This window comes from Sorex araneus, chromosome 3 (assembly GCF_027595985.1).
Source record: "Sorex araneus isolate mSorAra2 chromosome 3, mSorAra2.pri, whole genome shotgun sequence".
NCBI classification, from domain to species: Eukaryota; Metazoa; Chordata; class Mammalia; order Eulipotyphla; family Soricidae; genus Sorex; species Sorex araneus.
In genome coordinates, this window is record NC_073304.1 from 12,820,585 (window position 1) to 12,846,343 (window position 25,759).

Here is a 25,759-nt window from a genome sequence, read left to right on the forward strand (position 1 = left end):
TGCTCAGGAGTCACTCCCAGTGACTTGGAGGGGGGGTCATGCTGGAAGTTGAACCTGCTTCCCAGATGCAAAGCCAGTTGTGTCCCAGCAGTAAGTATTTTTAAAAGTAGTGAGTCTGTTTTGCAGAGATACCGTGTGATGGTGACTTTGTTTGTTTGGGGCTATAAAACAGGCTGCGCCTGGTGGTGCTCCTGGACTACATTCAGCCTGGCGCCTGTAGGGGGCGTTCACACCTGGCAGCACTCAGTGTGGAGCTGGGGGTTGAACCCTGACCTTCAGCAGGCAAAGCATGCACTCCTCCCCAAGAGTTCCCCCGAGAATCTGGGTTGTTCGGTTGGTTGGTTGGTTTTTGAGTCACTAGCAGCTGTGCTCAGGGCTTACTCCTGGTTCTGCACTTGGGGATCACTTCTGGTGGGGCTTGGCGGGGAACAGAAGGTGGTGCTGGGATCAAACCTTGGTGGGGAACAGTAGGTGGTGCTGGGATCAAATCTGGCTAGGGCATGTGCAAGGCAAGTGCCTTCTGACTGTCCTACCTTTCTGGTTCCCAGCATTAAATGTTTTATTTAGAAATGTCTTTGATAGGGGCTGGAGCGATAGCATAGCGGGTAGGGCGTTTGCCTTGTACGCGGCCGACCCGGGTTCAAATCCCAGCATCCTATATGGTCCCCTGAGCACCGCCAGGAGTAATTCCTTCCTGAGTGCAAAGCCAGGAGTAACCCCTGTGCATCGCCGGGTGTGACCCAAAAAGCAAAAAAAAAAAAAAAGAAAGAAATGTCTTTGACAATCCATAACACTACCCCTGAAAGTGGCTTTTTAAGTGTTTGCTGATAATCAGAGTTGATATTTTCAAAAAATTTAAAATTCAAAGGCATTTTGAAACATCATGCCAAAACCTTAAAGGACCAGAGAGTGATTTGCATACACCCCCAGGTGTGGTCCTATGACCAAAACAAAGAAATCAAAGCACACTGTTTAGAACATACGCACACACACACACACACACACACACACACACACACACACACACAATACATTTTTAAATGTTATTGTCTCTGGACCTTAATCTTAGTTTTGTAGCCCTTTCATGATAAATGCGATATTGGAAAATGAAAGAATCTCATGTGTTTATTATTAATTTTCCAAAAAATTTGCTTTTGAGACACATCCAGTAATGCTCGGGGGTTACCCCTGCTTCTGCACGCAGGAATCACTCCTGTCAGTGCTCTGGGGACCCTATGAGGTGCTGGGGATCAAATCAGTCTGGTCGCGTGCAAGGTAAGGGCCCTAACTGCACGGCTGCTCCGCCCCAGAATCTTGTGTACTTAAAGGTGATGTGACATTATGCATCACCCACATTTTGTCATGTCCTTAAACTCTGCATGAAGAATGTCTGGCTGCAAAAGTTCTTTTCGTTACTTTATGCATATTTTGTTTGCCAGGAAGACATGGAAACGGCCAAATATGTGTGGAGACTCTGTGTGGCACGGCACAAGTTCTACAGACTGAATCAGTGTACCCTGTAAGTACGCGCTGCACTCAGCGCCTGCAGAAATGCTCATTGTAGATGGTCTCATGCTGAGCTTAGTGTATCATCTCCAAAGGTACATTTGACAAAAAGGCTTTATGACACAGTCTTGATGCTTTTCGCAGGATGTTGAAAGCGGTCATTTCTGGGCACTGGAGTGATAGCACAGCGGGTAGGGTGTTTGCCTTGCATGCAGCCAACCCAGGTTCAATTCCCAGCACCCCATATGGTCCCCCGAGCACCGCCAGGAGTAATTCCTGAGTGTATGAGCCAGGAGTAACCCCTGAGCATCACCGGGTATGATCCAAAAAGAAAAAAAAAAAGCAATCATTTATTTTTTTAAAAAAAATTTTATTGAATCACCGTGAGATACAGTTACAAAGCTTTCATGTTTGATATTCAGCCATATAATGATTGAACGCCCAGCCTCCACGTTTTCCACCACCAACGTCCCTATTATATCCCCCCACACCATCACAGTCCTCACCCTGCCTCTCTCGCAGACAATTTCCCCAATACTGTCTCTCTACTCTTTGGGCATTATGTTTTGCCTGAATTTTCCCACCATCATTGAAGCCAGCCTTCCAGGGGCAGATGCTAGATAACTTATTTTCCATTGCTCATTTTGAATATTATGAGCATTCATGCGGTCATTTTGCAGTTGCGCGCTTCTGGAGTCCTACATTGTAAATAGTTGTGTTCCAGAGACATCTCTATAGGGCAGTAATCCATTTGGGGATTCAATCAGCAATCACTGGACCAGGGCTGTTGGTACGCTGAGATCAAAGCTGTCATTTCTTAATTATCTTTTTCCCGTTTTGACCTTTTTTTAATTATAAAAAGTATTTACTATCTGAGGTTTTCAGAGCTACAGTCCTGCAGTTTTATGTCAGCTGACTCTTGCTCTTGCTTATAATGGATTATTTGCTTCGTTGCGTATAATCACACCACTGAAAGCTCATCTTTATTTTTTTAATTTTGTTTTTATAGAGTTGTTCATGATGATTTATTGCATTACATTTTCCAACACCGATCCCACCACCATTACACCTTCCCACTATCACTATTTCCAATTTTCCTGACCACCTCCCAAGCCTGCCCCTATATCATTTATTTTGTATTGCTCGTTATGAATAATTTGCTAAAATGATTAAAAAAGGATTTCCTTAGAAGAAAGTGTGTGAATATTGTTGTGTCTCACCCTGGAGCCATTAAGCACTTATACAAGAGATTATGACTTGTTGTTATAGGTAAAGCCTTGTGTGTTAATATTGTCTTAATCGAGACTGGTTGCCTTCTGCTTTACGTCCCATCCATTGTGGTGTGCTACTCCGTGTATATCAGTGGTGTAGAGTTTGAGATGTCACGGCTGCATGCTCCAGGCATTCTAAAATTGTGAATGGGTTGATACAGCTGGAGCTAAATTTTTAACTGAATGGTGACTTTGGCGTTGTTGATCTCTCTTGAGGTTTATTTATGAGTCTCTGGAGCATGCTGGTTAATGAGCGTATATGGCACCAGTGGCAGTTCATGGGCATGACTGTCCGGCTTCCGGAAGCACAGGGAGATGGGGGCAGGTAGCCCATCTCTGACTCCTTGAGGGCCTGGAGATTTCAGTGACAAAACCCACATACCTGAGTTTTTCAGCAGATTCGCTCATGATGAGGCTCATCCTGAGCCTGTGGAGCCTGGCCATGAGCACAGCGGTGATTGGATTATGGACGCTTTCGGCTGCTGGGGCTCTGTGTGGATGGGTGGTGGGTTCACCTGTCTCCCTCTGGGATGCCCCGGGTGAGACTGCCTGGCGCAGGGTCTGGAGGCATCTCTGCAGCTTGCTGATCTCTCTCGAGATTTATTTATGAGTATTCTGTTTCAGCTTTGGATGAATTTGTTCCATTTGGGGGGCCCCACTTGGTGGTGCTCAGGGGCTACTCCAAGCACAGTGCTCGGGGGCTGCTCCCTGTGGCGCTTGGGGGGACCACACAGTGATAGTGATCAGAACCAGGCCTCCTGCATGCTGGGCCAGCGCATAAAGCTCTCTCCCCCTCCCTGGACCAACTTCTAATTACAACAGGAAGTTGCTAAGGGTTCTTGCAGCTCGTTACTAGAACCATTCTAGCACTTGAGAGCGGGAGAGAATGTCCTTGTGTCGGGCCACCACCACTGGCCAAGCATGTCTGGGAGCGACACCCCGTCCCCATTATTCTTTGCTTTTTCTTTTGGTTTCTGGGTCACATTGGTGGCATGCAGGGCTGACTCCTGGCTCATGGTCACTCCTGGCAGGCTCAGGGGACCATATGGAATGCCAGGGATTGAACCCGGGTCAGCTGTGTGCAAGGCAAGCACCCTACCTGCTGTGCTATCTCTTCAGCCTCCATGTTTTCGTGAGTGTTATTTTTAAATTCTATTTCTTCCCACCCTCCCTACCTCTCTTCTTCTTCCTGTCAGCATCATGGAGGTGGTAGCCAGGCCTGCCCACGTGCTGTGGAAAGGCTGTGCCTTCTGACTGTGGCAATCACGCCACATCTCTTTGTACTTTAGTGGTGCTCACCAGAGGCCGTGGTACCTCCAGGGTACTGCCTGTGCTTTTGTATGCACCGTACCTGATTGTGATGTGCTGGGAAGCTGCTTGTGCGCATGTGGCACACTGGAGATTTGAACTCACGACCAAATGCTTGCCAGGCAGATGCTCTAAGCCCTTGTGTTAATCCTCTGGGCCTCCAAATGAAACTCTGGATTTGCTTTTCACTGAATTGATCACATACCTTTGTCTTTTTTGTTTATTTTTGTTTGGTTTTTGGGCTACAGCTGGCAGGGCTCAGGCCTTACTTCTGGCTCTGGGTCAGGGATCACTCCTGCCAAGCTCAGGGGACCGCAAGGGGTGCCAGGGATTGAACCTGGGCAGCCACGTGAAAGGCGCATGCCCTGCTTGCTGTCATGTCATTTCAGCCCAAGATCGTGCATTTTTGACGTTGCTCTTCCTGTCCCCAAGCCTGCTTTGACCTAACCCTTTTCCACTTTGACACACGGCAGCGCCATACCCACCCAGGGGCCCAGCATCTGTAAGTCACATGCACCCTCGGTGCGATTCCTCAGCAAGCTCTATGGGCTCTGTGCGTTGGGGCCTGGGCGAGGGCTCACTCCTGGCCCGTGTGTGGCTCTGAGTTTGGTGCCTGACACCACTAGTGTGCTCTGGTGGGGCATGTGGCACTGCCATGCCACAGGATGGACCCCTAAACCCCCAGCTCCATGGGGTATGGTTCGTGTTTGAAAAAACACGTGCACGCCTGAGATTTGGCTGTTTGCCAACTGCCTCTGCTAGCACCTTGCTTCCTGCTGCAGGACTTCCTTCCTTCCTTCCTTCCTTCCTTCCTTCCTTCCTTCCTTCCTTCCTTCCTTCCTTCCTTCCTTCCTTCCTTCCTTCCTTCCTTCCTTCCTTCCTTCCTTCCTTCTTTCCTTCCTTCCTTCCTTCCTTCCTTCCTTCCTTCCTTCCTTCCTTCCTTCCTTCTTCCCTTGCTCCTTCGTTCGTTCGTTCGTTCCTTCCTTCCTTCCTTCCTACCTTCCTCCCTTCTTCCCTCCCTCCCTCCTTCCCTTTCTACCTTCCTTCCTACCTCCTTTCTTCCTTCCTTTCTCCCTCCCTCCCTTCCTTCCTTCCTTCCTTCCTTCCTTCCTTCCTTCCTTCCTTCCTTCCTTCCTTCCTTCCTCCCTTCCTCCCTCCCTCCCTCCCTTCCTTCCTTCCTTCCTTCCTTCCTTCCTTCCTTCCTTCCTTCCTTCCTTCCTTCCTTCCTTCCTTCCTTCCTTCTTCCCTTGCTCCTTCGTTCGTTCGTTCGTTCGTTCGTTCCTTCCTTCCTTCCTTCCTTCCTCCCTTCTTCCCTCCCTCCCTCCTTCCCTTTCTACCTTCCTTCCTACCTCCTTTCTTCCTTCCTTTCTCCCTCCCTCCCTTCCTTCCTTCCTTCCTTCCTTCCTTCCTTCCTTCCTTCCTTCCTTCCTTCCTTCCTTCCTCCCTTCCTCCCTCCCTTCCTTCTTCCCTTGCTCCTTCGTTCGTTTGTTCGTTCCTTCCTACCTTCCTTCCTTCCTTCCTTCCTTCCTCCCTCCCTCCCTCCCTTTTTCCCTCCCTCCCTCCCTCTTTCCCTTTCTACCTTCCTTCTTCCCTCCCCTCCTCCTTCCCTCCCTCCCTCCCTCCCTTCCTTCCTTCCTTCCTTCCTTCCTTCCTTCCTTCCTTCCTTCCTTCCTTCCTTCCTTCCTTCCTTCCTTCCTCCCTTCCTCCTTTCTTCCTTCCTTCCTACCTCCTTTCTTCCTTCCTTTCTCCCTCCCTCCCTTTTATCTTTTCGTGCTGATTTTTGGTTTCTGGGTCAGTGCTCAGGACATACTCCTAGCTCAGTGCTCAGGACTCGCTCCTGGAGGGGCTCAGGGGACCATATAGGGTGTTCATCTCTCCAGCCCTGAGTGCTGGAGTTTCTACCTGGGATGCCCTGTGGGCTCCGGCTCCACCCACTCCTGGGCGTCCTGTTTGCCTGTCCTGCCCTCTTCCTGTATGCAGATTACTTCCCCAGAGTGGGCCAGAAGATCTGGGTTTAACCTGCTTAGCTGCTGTGGCTCCAAGCCCTGCCTCCCTCCCGCATTCCATCTACTGAAAACAAACTGAGAGCTGGGAGCTGCTGGAGGAGGAGGGAAGGACAGGGCTGTGACCTTGCTTCCAGGCCGTCCCTGCTTGTGTCAGTTGGCTGTGTTCCACAGGGACCTCTGCTGGCCCCAGCTGGGACAGAGAAGTCAGTGATGGCTGGAGAGATCGCTTGGGATGGGAGATGCGTGCTGAAGGTAGACTGTGGACCAACCAACATGATGACCGCTTAGTACCTTGTATTGCAAACCTTAACACCCGAGAGAGAGAGAAAGAGGGAATGTGCCTGCCACAGAGGCAGGGAGTAGGAAGGGAGGGTGGTGGGAGGGATACTGGGAACTCTGGTGGTGGAGAATGGGCACTGGTGGAGGGATGGGTACTCGGTTGTTGTATGACTGAAACATAATCACGCAAGTTTGTAAGTCCGTAACTGTATCCACAGTGATTCATTAAAATAATAATCATAAAATAAGAGGCAGTGGGAACCAGCCGCCCTGTACCCACGTGCACCGAGTTTGCTGCGCCCTCACTCTTTCAAAGTGCTGCTCTCCCCTCCTCCCCCTGCAGGTCTCTTCTCTGGGCAAATGCTGTGTGTGCAGCGTTACGCCGAGAGCGTGGGCCTCCTTCAGACATGGCGTGGTTTGCCTGGGCCTCTCACAGGGGAAGGGATTAATGAGAGCCTAAAGAAGCAATCATATTTAAAATTCAGGGCTGCTTCATGGGCCAGAGAGATAGGACAGCGGGTAGGGTGCTTGCCTTGCACACAGCCAACCCGGGTTCAGTCCCCCCCCCCCCCCCCCCGCAGCATCCAATATATGCCCCGGGTACCACCAGGGGCGATTTCCGAACACAAAGCCAGGAGTAACCCCTGAGAATTGCTGGGTGAGGTCCCCAAACTAAAAGTATAAATAAAATTCAATGCTTCTTTAAAAGCTAGAATCTAATATTCAGTGTCCAAATAGTAATCTTGAGTTCTGGAAAACAACAATACTGTCATTCATCTTTCTGGGAGCTAAATAAACAAATAATGAATATTAAAAAAGAGAAGGTATTAATGAGAGAGGAGGGGAGGAGGAGGAGAGAGAGACAGGGAGGGAGAGAGAAGGGGAGGGAGGGAGAGAGGGAGGGAGTGAGGGAGACAGGGAGGGAGACAGGGAGGGAGTGAGGGAGAGAGGGAGGGAGGGAGAGAGGGAGAGAATAAGAGGGAGGGAAGGATGGAGGGAGAGAGAGAGAAGGAGACAGGGAAGGATGGAGGGAGAGAGAGAGAGAGAGAGAGAAGGAGACAGGGTTGCCCCTGGTTCATTTTCCTGTGAGAGGTCTGGAGGATGGTCCTCAAAGGCTGTGGGAGCCAGGAGAGGGGGTCCTGTCAAGCCCGAAGGAGGAGGACAGCCCTTTCGCTGGTCATCAATGGGGACAGTGGGAGTGGAGTGATAGTCAGTGGGTGGGGCGCTGGCCTTGTACCGGCTGACCCGGGTTCGATCCCTGGCTCTGCATAGCGTCCCCTGTGCCCTGCCTGGGCGTGAGCCCCAGGTGCAGAGCCAGCCCTGCTACCTCTGGGCGTGTCCTGACAAACAGAACACAAACAAGAAGAAACAGGTGCTAGGAGGACACGTCCTTGGGGCTGCGGAGGGAAAAGTCTGTGAAGAAAGTCTGTTCTGGCGCCTCGGTCAGGTGCCCGCCGGAATCCACGGGGAACCTTCACCCACCCGGCAGGCTGTCCTTTAGGGCCATCCTTTAGGGTCCTTTAGGGCCATGCTCTTCCTTCCTGCCCACCCCCAGCCCGGTATTCTCTGTTTGGTTTGTTTGACTCACAGCGATCAGTGTTGGGGGTTACTCCCTGCAGTAAGCATTTAAAAAAATTTTTTTTTTCTTTTTGGGTCACACCTGGCGATGCTCAGGGGTTGCTCCTGGCTTTCCTGGCTCTGCTCAGGGAACCATATGGGATGCTGGGAATTGAACCCGGGTCGGCCTCGTGCAAGGCAAACGCCCTACCCGCTGTGCTATGGCTCCAGCGCCCCCAACATATTTTTTTTAATAACATGATTTACCAAGACGTTCATGACAGTTGTTTCGGGCATTAAGTGTCCCGACACCAGCCTTGTCATCAGCGTGACCGCCCCTCCCCCAGTGTCCCCAGTTTCCCATCCACCACCCCAGCCTGTCCCCTTCGCAGGCACAGACAGACTGACTTTGTATTGTTTGTTACAGCACAAAGGCGAACAGAATGATCAGAACTTACACCCATAGAAGTCAATTTGTGGGGCTGGAGCGATAGCACAGTGGGCAGGGCGTTTGCCTTGCACGCGGCTGACCCGGGTTCGATTCCCAGCATCCCATATGGTCCCCCAAGCACTGCCAAGAGTGATTCCTGAGTGCATGAGCCCAGGAGTAACCTCTGTGCATTGCTGGGTGTGACCCATAAAGCAAAAAATAAATAAATAAATAAATAAATAAAAGTCCATTTGTGACCATTGTTACACCTCACACCAGTGTTACTGAAGTCGGTATCTGAGGATTTCCTGGGCTGGTTGGTGCTCGCGGAGCCTTCTGTATGCCTGTTCTAGGCTCCCCGAGCTGGGAGGGCTTCTCTACCACTTTCCCACCAGAGTTGTTGGGATCCGACTAAGCCCACAGTACTGTGCAATATGGAGACGTCGCTGCGGAGACACTTCGGATCTGGAATGGTTTGGCGGCGTGGCGGAAAGTGGGCCTTGGAGGGTGTTGGGCGAGGCTGCCGGCTACTGTGCCTGCAGGCAGGAGGGGGAATCCACCCGCCCTCACTCCCAGAAGACCTCCGAGTTTTCAGCCCGGACACGTTTACCTGGGAGAACGTGGCAGCATTGTACGCGTTTTCGAGAGCAGTTGTGCAGTGCGTCCGTTTCTCTGCCGGCAAGATAACTGCACCGTGCTTGGGGCGATGTAGAGGGGTTGCTCCTGGCGGTACCTGGGGGAGCTTGCGTTCCAGGGATCAAACCCTGCCCCCCACTGCAGAGTATGCGCCCCTCAGTGGAGGGGCTCCGGAAGCACCAGGAGCAAGGGAGGAACACGCCTGCTTGCTCTGGGTGCCCAGTCTGCAGATGGGGTAATTTAGTGTGTGTGTGCCCCCTGCTGGCCGGAGTCAGTAGTGCTGCTAGCCTAGGACCGTTTGTCTGCACTTTCTGGGCTGCCCGCTTTCCCATCCAAGTATGACGTTATTGTTTTATTTGTTTTTTTCGTTTGTTTTTGTTTTTGGTGCTGGTGCTCAGAGCTTAATTCAGGCTCTGTGCTCAGGGATCTCTCCTGGTAGGGCCTGAGGGACCCTATGTGGTGCTGGGGTTAAGCTCAGGTTGGCCACATGCAAGGCAAGTGCCCTATCGACTGTCTTATAACTCCAGCCCTGACTGTGAAGTAAAAGTTAGTACAGTAAAGACTTAAAAAAAAAGTTTTTATATTGAAGCATGTTCTGGGTTCAGGCAGTAGATCAGCAATCTGTGGAAATCTGGTTTCATAAGTGTAAAAGTCTTTTTCATAAATTTCAGAATATTGATTTTTATTGCATTTGCCTTGCATGTGGCCAACCTGGGTTCCAATCCTCCATCCCTCTCGGAGAGCCCAGCAAGCTACTGAGAGTATCCCGCCTGCACAGCAGAGCCTGGCAAGCTACCCGTGGTGTATTCGATATGCCAAAAACAGTAACAAGAAGTCTCCCCAATGGAGACATTGCTGGTGCCCGCTCGAGCAAATCAATGAACAATGGAATGACAGTGCTACAGTGATATTTATTGAGACACCTTTTCCTTGGTTCATTTTTTTTTCCTGGAAAATAATAGTGAACCAGTTGCTTATTTTGAGTAAATCATATAATATAATCCTTTTGCAATCAATACTGGATGGTGATTTAATGCCTTTTGTTTTGAGAATTTTTGGCAAGTCACTTAGTGTTGACAATTTAAAAGTTCAGAGGGTGGATGGGGAGAGTGCAGCGGGCTGGAACTCAGGCCTTGCTCGATGGACCAGATTTCATCCTGCTAGGGGTGGCCCCCAATCCAAGCCAAAAAGAAAAAAAAATCAGAGGGAGAAGAGGAATTATTGTTTATGATAAATGATCCAGTTTTGGAGATAAAACTTTTGTTTCATTGTCTGTTACTGACCACATAAACCCACATTAATGTGGCTCCCAGTTGCATATATTACTTACATCAGCCTCAGGAAATTTCGAATATTATTTGTGGAAATGACTTTGCTATCTCTGCAGGACTGTTGTCCACATTTTGTTTTGAATTAACTCTGCATATCAGTACATTATTGAAGTCCATTTTGTGATTCCTGGGTAATCATGGTTGATGACTCATCAGTTCTGTGGAGAACCGATACCTTTCACTGCGAAGGTTCGAGATCTCCGGGTGGAGTAACTGAATCCATAGCTTTGAATACTTTATGGAAAACTGCACTGAACGTTGCTCCCTTTGTTTGAGTTGGGGGAGCCTAGCTCAGTTCATGGCTCACTCCTAGCTCTGTGCTCAGGGTCACTCCTGCTGGTGCTCAGGTATCCCTGGGGTAGAACCTGGGTCAGCCATGTGCAGGGCAAGCCCCTTCCTGCTGTACTTGTTCGCAGCAGCCTAGTCCTTTATTTTATTATTAATTAATTAATTTTATCTTTATATTTTTGCCTTTTGGGTCACACCCGGCGATGCACAGGGGTCACTCCTAGCTCATGCACTTGGGAATTACCCCTGGCGGTGTCTGGGGGACCATATGGAATGCCGGGATTCGAACCTGGGTTGGCCGTGTGCAAGGCAAATGCCCTACCTGCTGTGCTATCGCTCCAGTCCCTAGTCCTTTGTTTTAAAACTTGCAGTGCAGACTGTTTATCTGTAATTAATATCGCAGTGATTCTGATGTCAGTAGAGAGCTACTCGTGGTCTGGGTGGGTGAAACTCAAGTGCAATGGACATTAAAAACCACAGGCCTGAAGTGTTCACCCCTGACCAGTTAGGTTCTACCTGCACCCCAACAAAGGACTTGATGCCAAGGTGATTCATTTGTAATCTGATGGTGCTTGGGTGGTTTAATGTGCTGTGTGCCTTGTGTGACCTCATCCTCTAGAATTCAGGGACCCCTGGTCTTGGTTCCCCTCTCATTCCCTTCAAAGAAGGTACACCTTTAAATTCTGGCTTCTTAAGCTTTCTACCTGTGATCCCTTTCGCCTGAGAACTATCCATGTGATGCCATAAAATATAGGTGTGTGGAGTAGGCATGCAAATCAATTGCTATAAATCATCATCATCATCATCATCATCATCCCATTGATAGTCAATTTTCTCGAGTGGTCGATTTTCTCGAGTGGTCTCAGTAACGTCTCCTTTCGTCCCAGCCCTGAGATTTTATAGCCTCTCTTTACTCGTCCTTTCCAGTGGTGCTGCATTGGAGGCTCTTTCACGGTCAGGGGAATGAGACCCAGCATTGTTACTGGTTTTGGCATATGAATACGCCATGGGGAGTTTGCAAGGCTCTCATAGGCAGGAAACTCTCGGTAGCTTGCCAGGTTCTCCCAGAGGGTGAACTAGGCCATAAGATGTTGTGGCCGCGTGCACGCTTCTGGGAGCTTGGTTTTATAGTCTCTGGATATTGGCCGTTAGTGGGATTACACGGCGCCGGGGGCAGTCCCTGGGTGTGACCGCCTAGCTACTGGAAAATGGGGAATCTGGGCGGAAGAGGCCCAGTCCCGATCTGAGCAGGCTTGGAGGTCTCAGCCCCAGGTCCCACATACCTGGTTTCCTCTGCTGGTTCACTATAAATAAAGAAGCTTATTTATCTTTACTTTGGGGGCCATGCCTGACAGTGCCCGGGGTCTTGTCGTGGCAGTGCCTGGGGATTGAACATGGGCCTTCTGCATGCAGAACATGTGCTCCAACCCACTGAGCTCTTTCCAGTCCCCAGACATTGACTTTCAAAAAAATAAAACTTGCAGAAACCTTAATGTGACCTATTCTGGGGTTATGACCCACAGCTGAAGAAGGTAGGTTTAGGGTCCAAGAGCCGAGAGCCCCAGAGTGCTGGCTGTGCCCGCAGGAGGCTCAGGTTTAGTCTCCAAAGCACCAAACCCGAGTACTCTTGAGCATGGCCAGGGATGGCCCAGAACCAAAGAAAAGAAGAAAAAAAAGTCGCTCTTGAGGTACCAGAGCCAGCTTCTGGGAGGTGTTTGGGCTTGGGGCTCCCCCTGGTGGCGCTCAGGGGCTACTCCAAGTTCTGTGCTTGAGGGTTGCTCACAGTGGTCTTCAGGGGCCTGTGCATTGCCGGGATAGAGCCAGTGTTGGCTGCACTAAGGCAAGCACCTTACCCTCTCCCAGGAGGTGCAGCGAACAGCTCACACAGACGGCTTCCCTCCCCCCCAGACTCGGGTTAGCATGGCTGACCTCCTGGGAGGCTGCGGCGACAAGGGAGATTCCTGGGAGAAATCTCAAGAAGTGGCACCACGGGTGAGGCTAGCTGGGGGACAACGGGGAGACACCCCAGCGTGTTGGGGTTTGGCAAGGTGCAGCCTCTTCGGGGGATGGGGGCGGGGTGCCTCCGTGTAGGGAGCTGGCAGCACCGTGCCAGGAGAGGGCGTATGTGTGTGTGCGGTTGCTGCCGCCACTCTACAGCCTTGGAATTTTTTTTTTTTCTTTTTGGGTCACACCTGGTGATGCACAGGGGTTACTCCTGGCTCTGCACTCAGGAATTACTCCTGGCGGTACTCAGGGGACCATATGGGATGCTGGGATTTGAACCCGGGTCGGCTGCGTGCAAGGCAAATGCCCTACCCGCTGTGCTATCACTCCAGCCCCCCAGCCTTGGAATTTTAGTTCGTTGTTGCTGTCTTTTTTGTTTTTTGTTTTTGCTTTTAGGGTCACACCTGGCGTTGCTCAGCGGTTATTCCTGGTTCTGCACTCAGGAATTACCCCTGGCTTTGCTCAAGGGACCATATGGGATGCTGGGAATCAAACCCGGATCGACACCCTACCTGCCGTGCTATCGCTCCAGCCCCTGTTGCTGGTGTTTTTTTTTTTTGTGGGAGGTTGCAGTGTTCTTGGCCTTGTGCTCAGGGAATCACTCCTAGCAGTGCTCAGGGGACCCCATGGAGTGCAGGAGCTGGAAGTGGGGGTTGGCTTTGTTTGAAGCAATCGCCTTAACCCACTGTACTGTCTCCCCTTCGACCAGCTCAGATTTTGGTTGGACGCTGCAGATTTTTTTTTGTTTGTTTATTTGTTTGGGGGCCACACCCAGTGATGTTCAGGGTCTTTTTTTTTTTTTTTTTTTTTTTTTTTTGCTTTTTGAGTCACACCTGGTGATGCACAGGGCTTATTCCTTGTTCCTGGCTCTGCATTCAGTAATTACTCCTGGTGGTGCTTGGGGGACCCTATGGGATGCTGGGAATGGAAACCGGGTCAGCCGCATGCAAGGCAAACGCCCTACCCACTGTGCTATCGCTCCAGCCCCTCAGGGTCTATTCTTGTGTCTGCAATCTGGGATCACTCCTGGCGGTGTTCAGGGGAACCCTGTGGGGTGCTGGGAATCAAACCTGTGTCAGCCACATGCAGGGCCAAGCGTCCTACCCGCCGGATTATCGCTTCAGCCCCAGGAAGCTGCAGTTTTATTCTTACTGCTGGCCGGGCACATCTGGATGTGTTGGAAGAGCCTGTCAACAACCCTTTCTAGTCCTGGTTTTATTTGGTTTATTTATTTTGGTAGCGCTTGTGTTCAGGCACAGGGTGATCTGCGGAGGGCCATCCTCTGCCCACCATTTTTAGATTTTGATTTTCCCGCGAAAGACGGCTTCTGCAGACAGTCTTTGATGGCCTGAGTAGAAACCTCGAAGTCTGTCTATACCCCACCCTGACAGCAGGGAGGAAACGGAGGCAAAAATGTCAAGGCTGTAAAGCATGGTGTCTTCATATTCCCAACACCAGGGTCAAGGACTACACTGATATGTAGTTCAGCAGCGTTTCAAAAGACAGTTTGGACATGCCATCCGCATGTGGGTCTCACCAAAGGGGCCTCACTCAGGGCCCCGAGGTGCCATGGCAGCATTTTGGGGGTTGGTGGGTTTGAACGCCTTCACATGTAAGTGATAGCATGTGGCGTTTGTCTTCTTTATTCTGATTTGCTTCACTTAGTGTGACCTCCTCCAGTACCACCCGTGTTGCCATAGCCTGCAACTAGTTCTTTGGAGGGTGTGTGTGTGTGTGTGTGTGTGTGTGTGTGTGTGTGTGTGTGTGTGTGTGTGTGTGTGTGTGTGTGTGTGTGTGTGCTCAGGGGTCACTCCTGGCAGTGTGTGTGTGTGTGTGCTTGTGCTCAGGGGTCACTCCTGGCAGTGTGTGTGTGTGTGTGTGTGTATGCTTGTGCTCAGGAGTCACTCCTGGCTGTGTGTGTGTGTGTGTGTGTGTGTGTGTGTGTGTGCTTGTGCTCAGGGGTCACTCCTGGCAGTGCTTGGGGAAACATGTCAGGGACTAACCCCAGGGTTCCTGTGAACAAAGCCTGTGTTCAGTCCTTTGCTCTCTCTTTAGCCCTGCAAGTTGATTCATAATTTAGCTCAGCTGCAAACTGTCCTGTTCAGCCAATTCCCAGGGCGGCAGGTTCCTGGGTAGGTAATTGGTGGTTGCTGAGGACGCCTGGCCCAGGCAACCACCAGTGCACAGATGCAGTTGCACCGGGTCTTGCTTCCTTTGGGATGAGTTTTCAGGACCTACACCTCACCGCATTCCCCCTCGGCTAGTGATCACTCAGTGCGGTGATGGTAGGGGCGGGCGGTGTTCCTACTCGGATGAGCCAGGGAGAGATTTTCCTGCCCACCCTGTGGCTCACAAGGCATCGCTGCTCCCTAAGCACTCAGAGGGGCCTAGCATGCAGGAGAGGGCAGAGACCCCCGCTGATGACCAAGTCTTCCTTCTTGTCTCTGATTGGCCACCGGAATTGTTTGTCTTCTTTTGGTTGTTGGAGCGATAGCACAGCAGGTTAGGGCGTTTGCCTTGCACGTGGCCGGCCTGAGTTCGATTCCTCTGCCCTTCTTGGAAAGCCCGGCAAGCTACCCAGAGTATCTCGCCCGCACGGCAGAGCCTGGCAAGCTCCCTGTGGCATATTCAATATGCCAAAGACAGTAACAAGTCTCACAATGGAGACGTTACTGGTGCCTGCTCGAGCAAATCGATGAGCAATGGGATGACAGTGACAGTGAACCATGTTGGTCTCATAGGTAGAGATTTGTGGGCACAGTCCCTTCCTCTGCTTCACTCCTCCTTCCTTCCTCCTTTTGGCTGTTGTTGTTGGTGTTGTTGGAGGGGTGGGGAGTGGAGGCACACCCTGCAATGCTCGGGGCTCAGTCCTGGCTGTGCACTCAAGAATTACTCCTGGTGATGCAAATCAAAACAACAAGATATCATCTCACATCACAGAGACTGACACACATCAAAAAGAACAAGAACAACCAGTGCTGGCGTGGATGTGGGGAGAAAGGGACGCTCTTTCATTGTTTGTGGGAATGCTGACTGGTCCAGCCTTTTTGGGAAACAATATGGGCATTCCTTCAAAAACTAGACATTGAGCTTCCATATGACCCCACAATACCACTTCTGCTAATATATCCTGAGGGTACAAGAAAGCACAGTAGAAATGACATCTGCACCTGTATGTTCATTGTAGCACTGTTCACAATAGCCAGAATCTGGAAACAACCGAGTGCCTGAGAACAGATGACTGGCTAAAGAAACTTTGGTACATCTATACAATGGAATACTATGCAGCTGTTAGGAAAGATGAAGTCATGAAATTTGCTTATAAGTGGATGGACATGGAGAGTCTTATGCTAAGTGAAATGAGTCAGAAAGAGAGGGAGAGACATAGAATGACTGCACTCATTTGTGGAATATAAAATAACATAATATGAGACTGACACCCAAGGACAGTAGAGACAAGGGCCAGGAAATATTGCTCTGTGGTTGGTAGCCTGCCTCATGAGCTGGGGAGAAGGCAGCTGGATAGGGAAGGGATCACTAAGGCAATGATGGTTGGAGGGATTGCTCGGGATGGGAGAATTGTGCTGAAAGTAGGTAAAGGACCAAATGTTGTGGCCTCTCAGTATCTGTATTACAAAACATCCCTCTCCCTAAAGTAGAGAGAGGGATGGGGGAAATTGTCTGCCACAGAGGCAGGGGAAGGGGTGGGATGGGGTGGATACTGGGGACATTGGTGGTGGAAAATGTATGCTGGTGGAGGGACGAGTGTTTGATTATTGTATGACTGAAACTCAATCATGAAGGCTTTGTAACTGTATCTCATAGTGAGTCAATTAAAAAAAGAATAAATTAATGATAAAGAAAATTGAATTACTCTTGGCAATGTCAGGAGACTATATGGGATGCTGGGGACCATTTGGGATGCCAGGCATTGAACTGGGTCTGCTGCGTGCAAGGCTAATGTCGATGGTATAGCAAGTGATAATACTGCTGTCCTATCACTCTGGTTCCTGTCTTCTTAGGTTGTGAAGATTTATTGATTTAGCAAATTGCGGGTGCATAATGGAATGTGTGTGCATATCTGCTTTCTCAGAACTGTGTCTGTTCTTCCAGGCAAACTCAGACTGTCACGCTGAACCTCATTAGGAGGAGATCGTCTTCCAGAATGTCTCTGGTAAGCACAAAGAAAAAAAAAAATCATCATCTTTATTTCTTTCCGCACTGTCACTAATGCCCTCTTCCTCCAGAAAAGATGCTTTTTTATTTTTGTTTTTTTTTGCTTTTTGGGTCACACCCGGTGATGCACAGGGGTTACTCCTGGCTCTGCACTCAGGAATTACTCCCAGCGGTGCCCAGGGGACCATATGTGATGCTAGGAATCGAACCCAGGTCGGCCGCGTGCAAGGCAAACACCCTACCCGCTGTGCTATTGCTCCAGCCCCCAGAAAAGATGCTTTTGATGGTATTAAATTTTCTGTACCACCAACTTGCGCTGATATTTCCAATCAAAGAAGAATTACTTTAGTCCACATAGCTCTTGGATAATGACAGTATTCATTAGGTTATGTACACCTTTAAATACTATGCCCAACCTAATATTGAAAATGTTCATGATTAGGTAAAACTATAAGAAGTTGATAACGAATATGCTGGGTTATTTTTCTAGAGTAATACAAATTGAATGTTTAAAATACTCAATGATGTTGCCTAATCAGATTAAATAATTCCATATAGGTTTCTTATTCAAATGTTTATATGCGATTCAGGAAGTTTGAGCTGATTCCTTCTTGCTCTTAATTTTCTAGCTGGAGTTTGTTTTCTTGCGTGGTCTGATGTCTGATATCAGTGTCCAGGGCATGGCACGGACAGTGCCATGTTGTGTATGCATCCAGGTTTCTCTATAGACGAGACTGAACTCCTGTTCAAGTGGTTTGTGAGAATGAAAAAAGGAGCAGGGGCTGACTGGACGTCCGTTACCGATGATCCCGTGTAACCCCGTGTCCGCTCTCTGTCCTAGCCTAAACCCCAGTCCTACGTGATGCCTCCCCCACCACAGCTGCATTATAACGGACACTATACGGAACCGTACACATCTTCCCAAGGTAATGTACGCCGTCACTGACACAACTTGCGAAAGTGTTTGGACATCTCATATAACATACAGAATGGTTGTCACCTGTTTGCCCACGGTGGATTCACAGGGGAAACAGCCCTGAGTCATTCATTTCCTTAGGCAGGTTCAAGACTCTGTGGCATGCCCTGGTGTTGCTTTTGTGACCTGGGATCTGGCCCCAGGAGCTCCGTCTGGTGGCTGGTGGCTGAGCCCCATTAATACGGCCCCACTGTGTGCGTGAGCGCCCTTGCTCTGTACATGTCCCAGGCCCTTTGGTTCTTTTCTCTGCCTCGGCTAAAACAGTTCATTTAAATCTTATTTCTTTTTTTCCCTCCATTTGTATTTATTCATTTATTTTTGCTTTTTGGGGGTCACACCTGGCGATGCACAGGGGTTACTCCTGGCTTTGCGCTCAGGAATTACTCCTGGTGGTGCTCAGGGGACCATATGGGATGCTGGGAATTGAACCTGGGTCAGCTGCTTGCAAGGCAAATGCCCTACCCACTGTGCTATGGCTCCAACCCCCTAACTTTTTTTAAAATTTAAATTATTGATTTTTTGTTCACTCTCTTTCCTATCTCCCTCCCTCCCTCCCTCCTTCTTCCTTCACATTAAGTTTTTTGTTTGTTTGTTTGTTTTGGTTTTTTTGGGTCAGAACCGGTAGTACTCAGGGGTTACTCTTTGCTCTGCATTCAGGAGTCACTCTTGGTGGGACTATATGGTATACTGGGATTAAACCTAGGTCGGCTGCCTGCAAGGCATATGCCCTCTCCACTATACTATTGCTTGGACACCCCTTCAAATTAACTTTGGGGTCCTATCCAGTCTGGGAACCAGACTCCCGCATACAAACCACATGCTCAGCCCTTTTATTTCTGTGGCTTCTCTTTTCTAAATATTTTTCACTCATTAGTAACTGTACTTAAAATGTAGCGTCCAAAGCCAAATCTCAGGCATTCATTTAACCTTTACCCCATCACCCTCTTCTCCCTCCACAAGGCCAAGGAGATTGCTGCAGGGAAGCACTTTCACATCTTTTTGGCTTGTTTGTTTGGGGGCCACACTCAGTGATGCTCAGGGCTTACTTCTGACTCTATTCAGGGATCACTCCTGGTGGGCTTGGGGAACCGTATGAGGTGGGAGATTGAACCTGGGTGAGCCGAGTGCAAGGTGAGCACCCTGCTCACTAGACTACCGCTCCGACCCTCACTTCCATATCTTCAGAAGCTAAGACTCTTGACCGTGAGGGAAGAGACTAATATTGCAAATATCTGAAATCCAAGGAGCCTGTGATTGTTCTGATGAGTCAGAGCAAACTGTGCCGGTTGGTTGCTGTGTGGCCCACCAAAGCCCCTTCCTCAGGAAGGGAAGATTGAGTCAGGCGCTCTTAGTTTTGGGGGGCGGGTGGCTCCCGGGGCCACTCCCCGCAGTGCTTGGCCGGCGGGGCCCAGTGATGAGATGCTCCAGCCCTGAGCTATTTCCCCAGCTCCCCTGCATCACGCTAGGTGGGTGCGTGAGTGGGTGCAGTCCTGCTTCTGGGTGCCAGTTGCCTTTTGCTCCTGTTCCTGCTTCTCTGGGCCTGCAGTCAAGCGTTCTGGGGTCGAAGAGGTAGTACAGTGTCAAGGGCACTCGCCCTGCTTGTGGCCAACCCAGGTTCAATCCCAGGCATCCCACGGGACCCCCTGAGCCATTCTAGGAGTAATCCCTGCATAATTTATGCACTCTGCAGGAAAGAAAAAACAAAAACCCAAAATTCAAGTGTGCTCTCAAAAAAAAAAAAAAAGGGCTCCAGGGCTGTGGAGTTAGGCCGATCTGCGCTCAGTGTTAGGCCTGCCTGCGCCCCCCCCCCTCTGGGCAGCTTCCTAGTGTTTTTACCCACAGTCCACATTTCAGCAGGGATGGCCGGCAAATGTGCATTTTCCACCCGCCATCGGCCCTGATTCCAACACCCCCCTTTTCTTTGGATGGTCTGGGGAGCCACTGCAGAGCCTCAGGCGCGTGCCCGGTGCCCAGAGAGCAGGGCCAGTTGAGCTGGCAGCTCGCGGGAGCGGCTGCTTGCCTCCTCTCCACGCTCTAGTCCTCTCTTGCTCACGGATTCTAAACTTTAGGTAGTTGTTCTCCACCTCCCCTCCCCCACCTTTGTTTGTTTGGGGGCCACACTCCCTGGTGCTCAGGGCTTAGTCCTTTACTCTGCTCAGGGGTTCTCTCCTGGCGGTGCTCGGCGACCATCTGCGATGCCAAGGATTGAACCGGGGTTGGCCATGTGCACGACAAGCACCTGAACCAACCCCTGGACTGTCTCTCTGGCCCATGAGGTGATTTTTTTTTTTTTTTTTGCCTCCATGATAGCCTGGCTTCTCCCTCAGTTCTTGGCCCGACCTTTGCCCACATGGATAGTTTCGGGATGGGCACGGTGGGTAGATGTGTTGCCCGTGTAGCCAGAAGGGCGGAACAGAGATCCCAGCGGTGGCCCCAGGGTGTGAGAAGGATCCCAGGGAGTCTGAGGCTCGCACATGTGCCTCGGGACACAGGGAGGCAGTGGAGTCCGTTTCCCGTGGGGCCATTTTGAAATGTCTTTCCCAGGCCACTGTCCTGTGAAGGGCCTGAGCCCGGCTTCCCTCTGCGGTGTCAGAAGTCAGGCCCACGAGGAGTGGGGTTTCCGGTCAGCCTCAGGTGGGGCTGTGGAAACGTGCCCCTTTTCCAGCCCCCACCGGAAATCTCTGACAAGAAGACTAAGCTCTGGATTGTGCTTCCTGAGATACCCAGTGCGGGGGGATGCTCATCCGGGCCTTCTTGCCCTCTGGCCCCTGCAAAATGGTGCCACTGTGGCCGGACCCAGAGGTGCGGGGACCTACAAGACTCTCGCCCTTCTCTCTTCATTCTGGAAGCACCGCAGCCAATGACCCGCACTCACATTTTGGGGGGTGGTGCTTGGCTTAGCACCCATGGCCACGTCCCGCCCAGGGAGAGAGCACGCAGGCCCCGTGGCCTTAACGGTGTCTGTCGCAGCTTCCCAGGGTTCCTGGAAGCCTGTTCTGTGTTTCTAGTAAAATAGAAAGTATTTTCATTTTTCAATTTTTTTTTGCTTATTATTATTTTTTATCAATTTTACTTTCAGGAAATGATACAGTGCTTTATGAAATAGTGACACTCTCTTTTTGGTAGGTTTGTTTGAGCAACCACAGTACTCAGGGGCTGCTCCTAGTCCATTGCTCTGGGGTCACTTCTGGAGTCTCTCGGGGGTCCTGTGGTATGCACCGGAGGGCCCTGTAGTTGCAGTTGTCATACTGGGTTTAGATCTAGCTCTGATTTGAAGGGGTCTTGAGTGCCAGTCTTGGTGGGCAGAGCCCTTCCACTCCCGGGACAGTGGGGCCCAGACTCCCGATCAGGGTGGTCTGCCCACACTGCAGAGTGCAGCCAGAGCCGCTCATTTCAGCCCGGATTCTTAGACGCTTCACCAAAAACTTGTATCAGTATGCAGGAATGAATAACATTGGGCTGAAGTATTGCTTTGCTTGGTTTATTTTTTGTGCTTTTTTTTTTTTGGTCACACCTGGTGATGCGCAGGGGTTACTCCTGGTTCTGCACTCAGGAATTACCCTTGGCAGTGCTCAGAGGACCATACGGGATGCTGGGAATCGAACCCGGGTCGGCCACATGCAAGGCAAATGCCCTACCCGCTGTGCTATTACTCCAGCCCCATTTGCTTTTTTTTTTTTTTAATTAAAAAAATATCTTGGGCCAGAGCGATAGTACAGTGGGTAGAGCACTTGGCTTGCACTCCACCGACCCCGGTTTGATCCCTGGCATCCCATATGGTCCCCCAGATTCTATAGCGGTGGTCCCTAAAGCACAAAGCGCTGAGCATCTCTGGGTGTGGCCCCAAAACGAGAAAACTGAGTGCGGAGAGATATTACAGCAGGTAGGGTGCTGGTCTTTTTTTCTTTTTTCTTTTTGGGTCACACCCAGCAATGCACAGGGGTTACTCCTGACTCTGCACTCAGGAATTACTCCTGGCGGTGCTCAGGGGACCCTGTGGGATGCTGGGGATCGAACCCGGGTCGGCTGTGTGCAAGGCAAACGCCCTACCCGCTGTGCTATGCTCCAGCCCCTGGGGCGCTGCAAGTCCACGCGGTGTGGTTCCCCAGCACCGTCAGTGAGTGGCCGAGCCAGGAGCATCGCTGGGCGGGTGGCTCCAAGATAACAACCAACCGACACACACAACCCCCAAGCCCTTCAAGCGCATTCACAAAGCTGTCGTGTTTTCCAGACAACCTCTTCGTGGCCAGCCAGAACGGCTACTACTGCCACTCGCAGACCAGCCTGGACCGAGCCCAGCTGGACCTGAGCGGCCGCATCCGCAACGGCAGCGTCTACAGCGCGCACAGCACCAGCTCCCTGAACAACCCGCAGGCCTACCTGCAGCCCTCGCCCATGTCCTCGAACCCCAGCATCACGGGCAGCGACGTGATGCGGCCCGACTACGTGCCGTCGCACCGGCACAGCGCGCTCATCCCGCCGTCCTACCGGCCCACGCCCGACTACGACACGGTGATGAAGCAGCTGCAGCGCGCCGCGGGGCCCGAGCCGCGGCACAGCCACTCGCTGCGGAACCTCAACATCGGCAGCTCGTGCGCCTACAGCCGGCCCGACGCGGCGCTCGTCTACAGCCAGCCCGAGATCCGCGAGCGCGCGCCGCTCGCCTCGCCGCCCGCCGCCGCGGCGCACGGCCCCTTCCCGCTCAGCTACAGCTTCCACAGCCCGTGCCCGTACCCGTACCCGGCCGAGCGGCGGCCCGTGGTGGGCGCCGTGAGCGTGCCCGAGCTCACCAACGTGCAGCTGCAGGCGCAGGAGTCGCCGGCCGCCGCCAACATCCTCAAGACGCACGTGTACCGGCCGCCGCCGCCCTACCCGGCGCCGCGGCCGGCCAACAGCACGCCGGACCTGTCGCGCCACCTGTACAGCAGCAGCAGCAACCCGGACCTCATCACGCGCCGCGTGCACCACTCGGTGCAGACGTTCCAGGAGGCCAGCCTGCCCGTGGCGCACTCGCTGCAGGAGGTGAGCGAGCCGCTGACGGCCGCGCGCCACGCGCAGCTGCAGAAGCGCAACAGCATCGAGGTGGCGGGGCTGGCGCACGGGCTGGACGGGCTGCGGCTCAAGGAGCGCACCATGTCCGCCTCGGCGGCCGACGTGGCCCCGCGGGCGACCCCCGCCGCTGCGGGCTCCCAGCCCTGCCTGGCTGCCACCGCTGCCGTCGCCGCCGCTGCTGCCGCTGCGGCCACCGACGACGCCACCGCCGCCGACCTGTGCTATGGACACAAGAAGTCGCTCTCGGACGCCACCATGCTCATCCACAGCAGCGAGGAGGAGGAGGACTTCGAGGAGGAGAGCCGGGCCCGCCTGGCCCCCGCGTCCCCGCGCGGCCCCTACCCGCCCGACCTGCAGCCCTGTTACGCCGCCGCCACCACCGCCGTGGGCCCCCTGCACATCCTGGAGCCCCCGGGCCACGTGCCCGAGCAGCGGGGCAGGGCCCTGGCCGGGGACGCCCCGCGGCTGCTGACGCCGTCCATGTCCGAGTCGGACCTCACCACGTCGGGCAGGTACCGCGCCCGGAGGGACTCGCTGAAAAAGAGGCCCGTGTCCGACCTCCTGTCCGGGAAGAAGAACGTGGTGGAGGGACTCCCGCCGCTGGGGGTAAGCGGCCGGGCGGGGCACCCCTGTCCCCGCCGCCAGCCCGCCTGCCCTCCCTGCCCATCTCTTTGGGACTCTGTACCTTTGCGGTTTCTCGGTGATTGTCTTGGTTTGGGTGTCATTGGGGGCACTGCTACTAGCAGGCAGTGCCTGGAGGCTGCTTCTGGTAGGTGAGTAGGGTGGGTGGGGGTCTGTGCTGTGCCAGGGACCTTGGGAGGGGCTCCCTGGTCTGTGTTCTCATTTCCTGAGAGAGGGAGAGAGAGAGAGAGAGAGAGAGAGAGAGAGAGAGAGAGAGAGAGAGAGAGAGAGAGAGAGAGAGGAGGGAGGGAGGGAGGGAGGGAGGGAGAGAGGGAGGGAGAGAGAGAGAGAGAGAGAATGAATGCGCCCCGCCGCCCCTCCTCCACTCGCTCAAGGCTTACTCCTACCTCTGAGCTCAGGGATCACTCCTGGCTGGCATAGGGTACCATTTGTGATGCCTGGGTTGAACCCAGGCCTGATTCACGGAAGGCAAGATGTCTTACTTGCAGTACTCTTCTCTCTGGCCCTCCAGCCTTTTTATCTTCTACCTTGAACTTTTTTTGGTTTGTCTGGGGTTTTTGTTTTGGGGGCACACATCCTCACATTCCTGGATGCTCGGGACTTACTCCTGACTCTGCGCTCAGGGAGCACTCCTGGCAGGCTCCAGGGACCATAGGGATGCCAGGGATCAGACCTGGAGTGGCTGTCTGTTGGACAAGTGCCCTACCCATTGCACTATCACTCAGGCCTTTACCTTGAACTTAAAAATAATCTCTCCAGGGGGCTGGAGCACACAGCATTGCACACGGCTGACCCGGGTTCGATTCCCAGCATCCCATAGGGTCCCCCTGAGCACCGCCAGGGATAATTCCTGAGTGCAGTAACCCCTGAGCATTGCTGGGTATGACCCAAAAAGCCAAAAAAAAAAAAAAAAAAAGAAAGAAAACACAACAAAATCTCTCTGGGAGTGATGATAGTACAGTGGGTAGGGTGTTTGCCTTGCACGTGGCCGACCCAGGTTAAATCCCCAACATCCCATATGGTCCCCCTGAGCACCACCAGGGGTAATTCCTGAGCACAGAGCCAGGAGTATCCCCTGAGCATAATTGGGTGTGTCCTCAAAAGACAAAACAGACCGGAAAAAAAAAAAATCTCTCTCCCTCCCTACTAGCAGCACTCACAAAGGCTTGAGCTCTTCCTGCTCACCTGGGCGCTTAGATTTGATGCTTTTCGAGGTGAAGATCATAAATTGGGGCGTTGGTGGTTTTGCTGGAAAGTCGTGAGAGGATGTGGGTAGGACACTGTGGGTTCCGTTGGCAGGCGGGAAGGGACGGAAGCTGTGTGTTAGCAGTGCAGAGTATGGGCGAAGGAGGTGACGGTGTCGTGGCTGGGGCGGATGGCATCCCGTCGCCCCCCACCTCCATCCCGGGCTGCTTCACAGCCTTTGTGAGACTCCTGCATGGAACCGGAACCATAGCCGGAGTGAGGGATGGAGCCCAGGGCCTCACCCACACAGGGCAAGTGCCCTGTGGTGAGCGCCACCCCAGGCCCCTGTCTGAGCGCTTTCTCAAAGGTCAGAATACATGCGGCAAGGGCTGTAGAGTGATTTTGTTTATTTAATTATTTGCTTTTTTTGGGTCACAACTGGTGATGTCCTGGCTCTGCACTCAGGAATTATTCCTGGCGGTGCGCAGGGGACCATATGGGATGCTGGGAGTCGAATCCGGGTCGCCGCATGCAAGACAAATGCCCTACCCAATACCCTGTGGTATTGCTCCAGTCCCTGGAGAGTGATTTTGGAGTTGGGGAAGGGGCCTGTCGAGGAGGAAGTGCGTTTAAAACCTTGTGGCTTTAAGTACAGTCACAGAAGGGCCAGAGAGAGAGAGAGAGAGAGAGAGAAGAGAGAGAGAGTGAGTCCAGGAGGGAAGACCAGCCCAGGGTGCATCCCGGCCCGAGTATGGTTCCCCAAATGCCACCAGGAAAGGCTCCTGAGCACAGAGCCAGGAATAAGTCCCGAGACCCCCTAAAAACCAGCCAACTTAGCAACAATACAAAAGAGAGTTAGCAGTAATTCAGCACTTCTCAGCTCTTGGAAGCGAGGTGTGGAAGCACAGCACCCTCTCTAGCTGCCAATCTCGGGTGTGGCTTCTGCCCCTCTACAGGGCCACTTTACAATGGGCCATTGTGGGGCTCTCGGCAAGAAATAGACATGCAGATATTAAGTAACGTTCCCCAGGACACAGCGGAGTTTAAAAATCCCTGTTTATCTCTGCAGCCTCCTCTCTTATGTTTCTCTGCACTCTTCTGCAGCCTCGCGT

General features: G+C 52.1%; 1 protein-coding gene across 1 annotated transcript in view; it reads left to right on the forward strand.

Annotated features, from left to right (window-relative positions):
• Window positions 1–25,759, forward strand: part of PTPN21 (protein tyrosine phosphatase non-receptor type 21) — a 100,246-nt gene that overhangs the window by 61,562 nt on the left and 12,925 nt on the right. Inside the window, exons 10-13 of the mRNA XM_055131264.1 lie at window positions 1,440–1,519; window positions 16,730–16,790; window positions 17,634–17,718; window positions 22,000–23,426. Coding sequence (XP_054987239.1) covers window positions 1,440–1,519; window positions 16,730–16,790; window positions 17,634–17,718; window positions 22,000–23,426 — 1,653 coding nt within the window. The remainder of the gene's footprint in view (window positions 1–1,439; window positions 1,520–16,729; window positions 16,791–17,633; window positions 17,719–21,999; window positions 23,427–25,759) is intronic.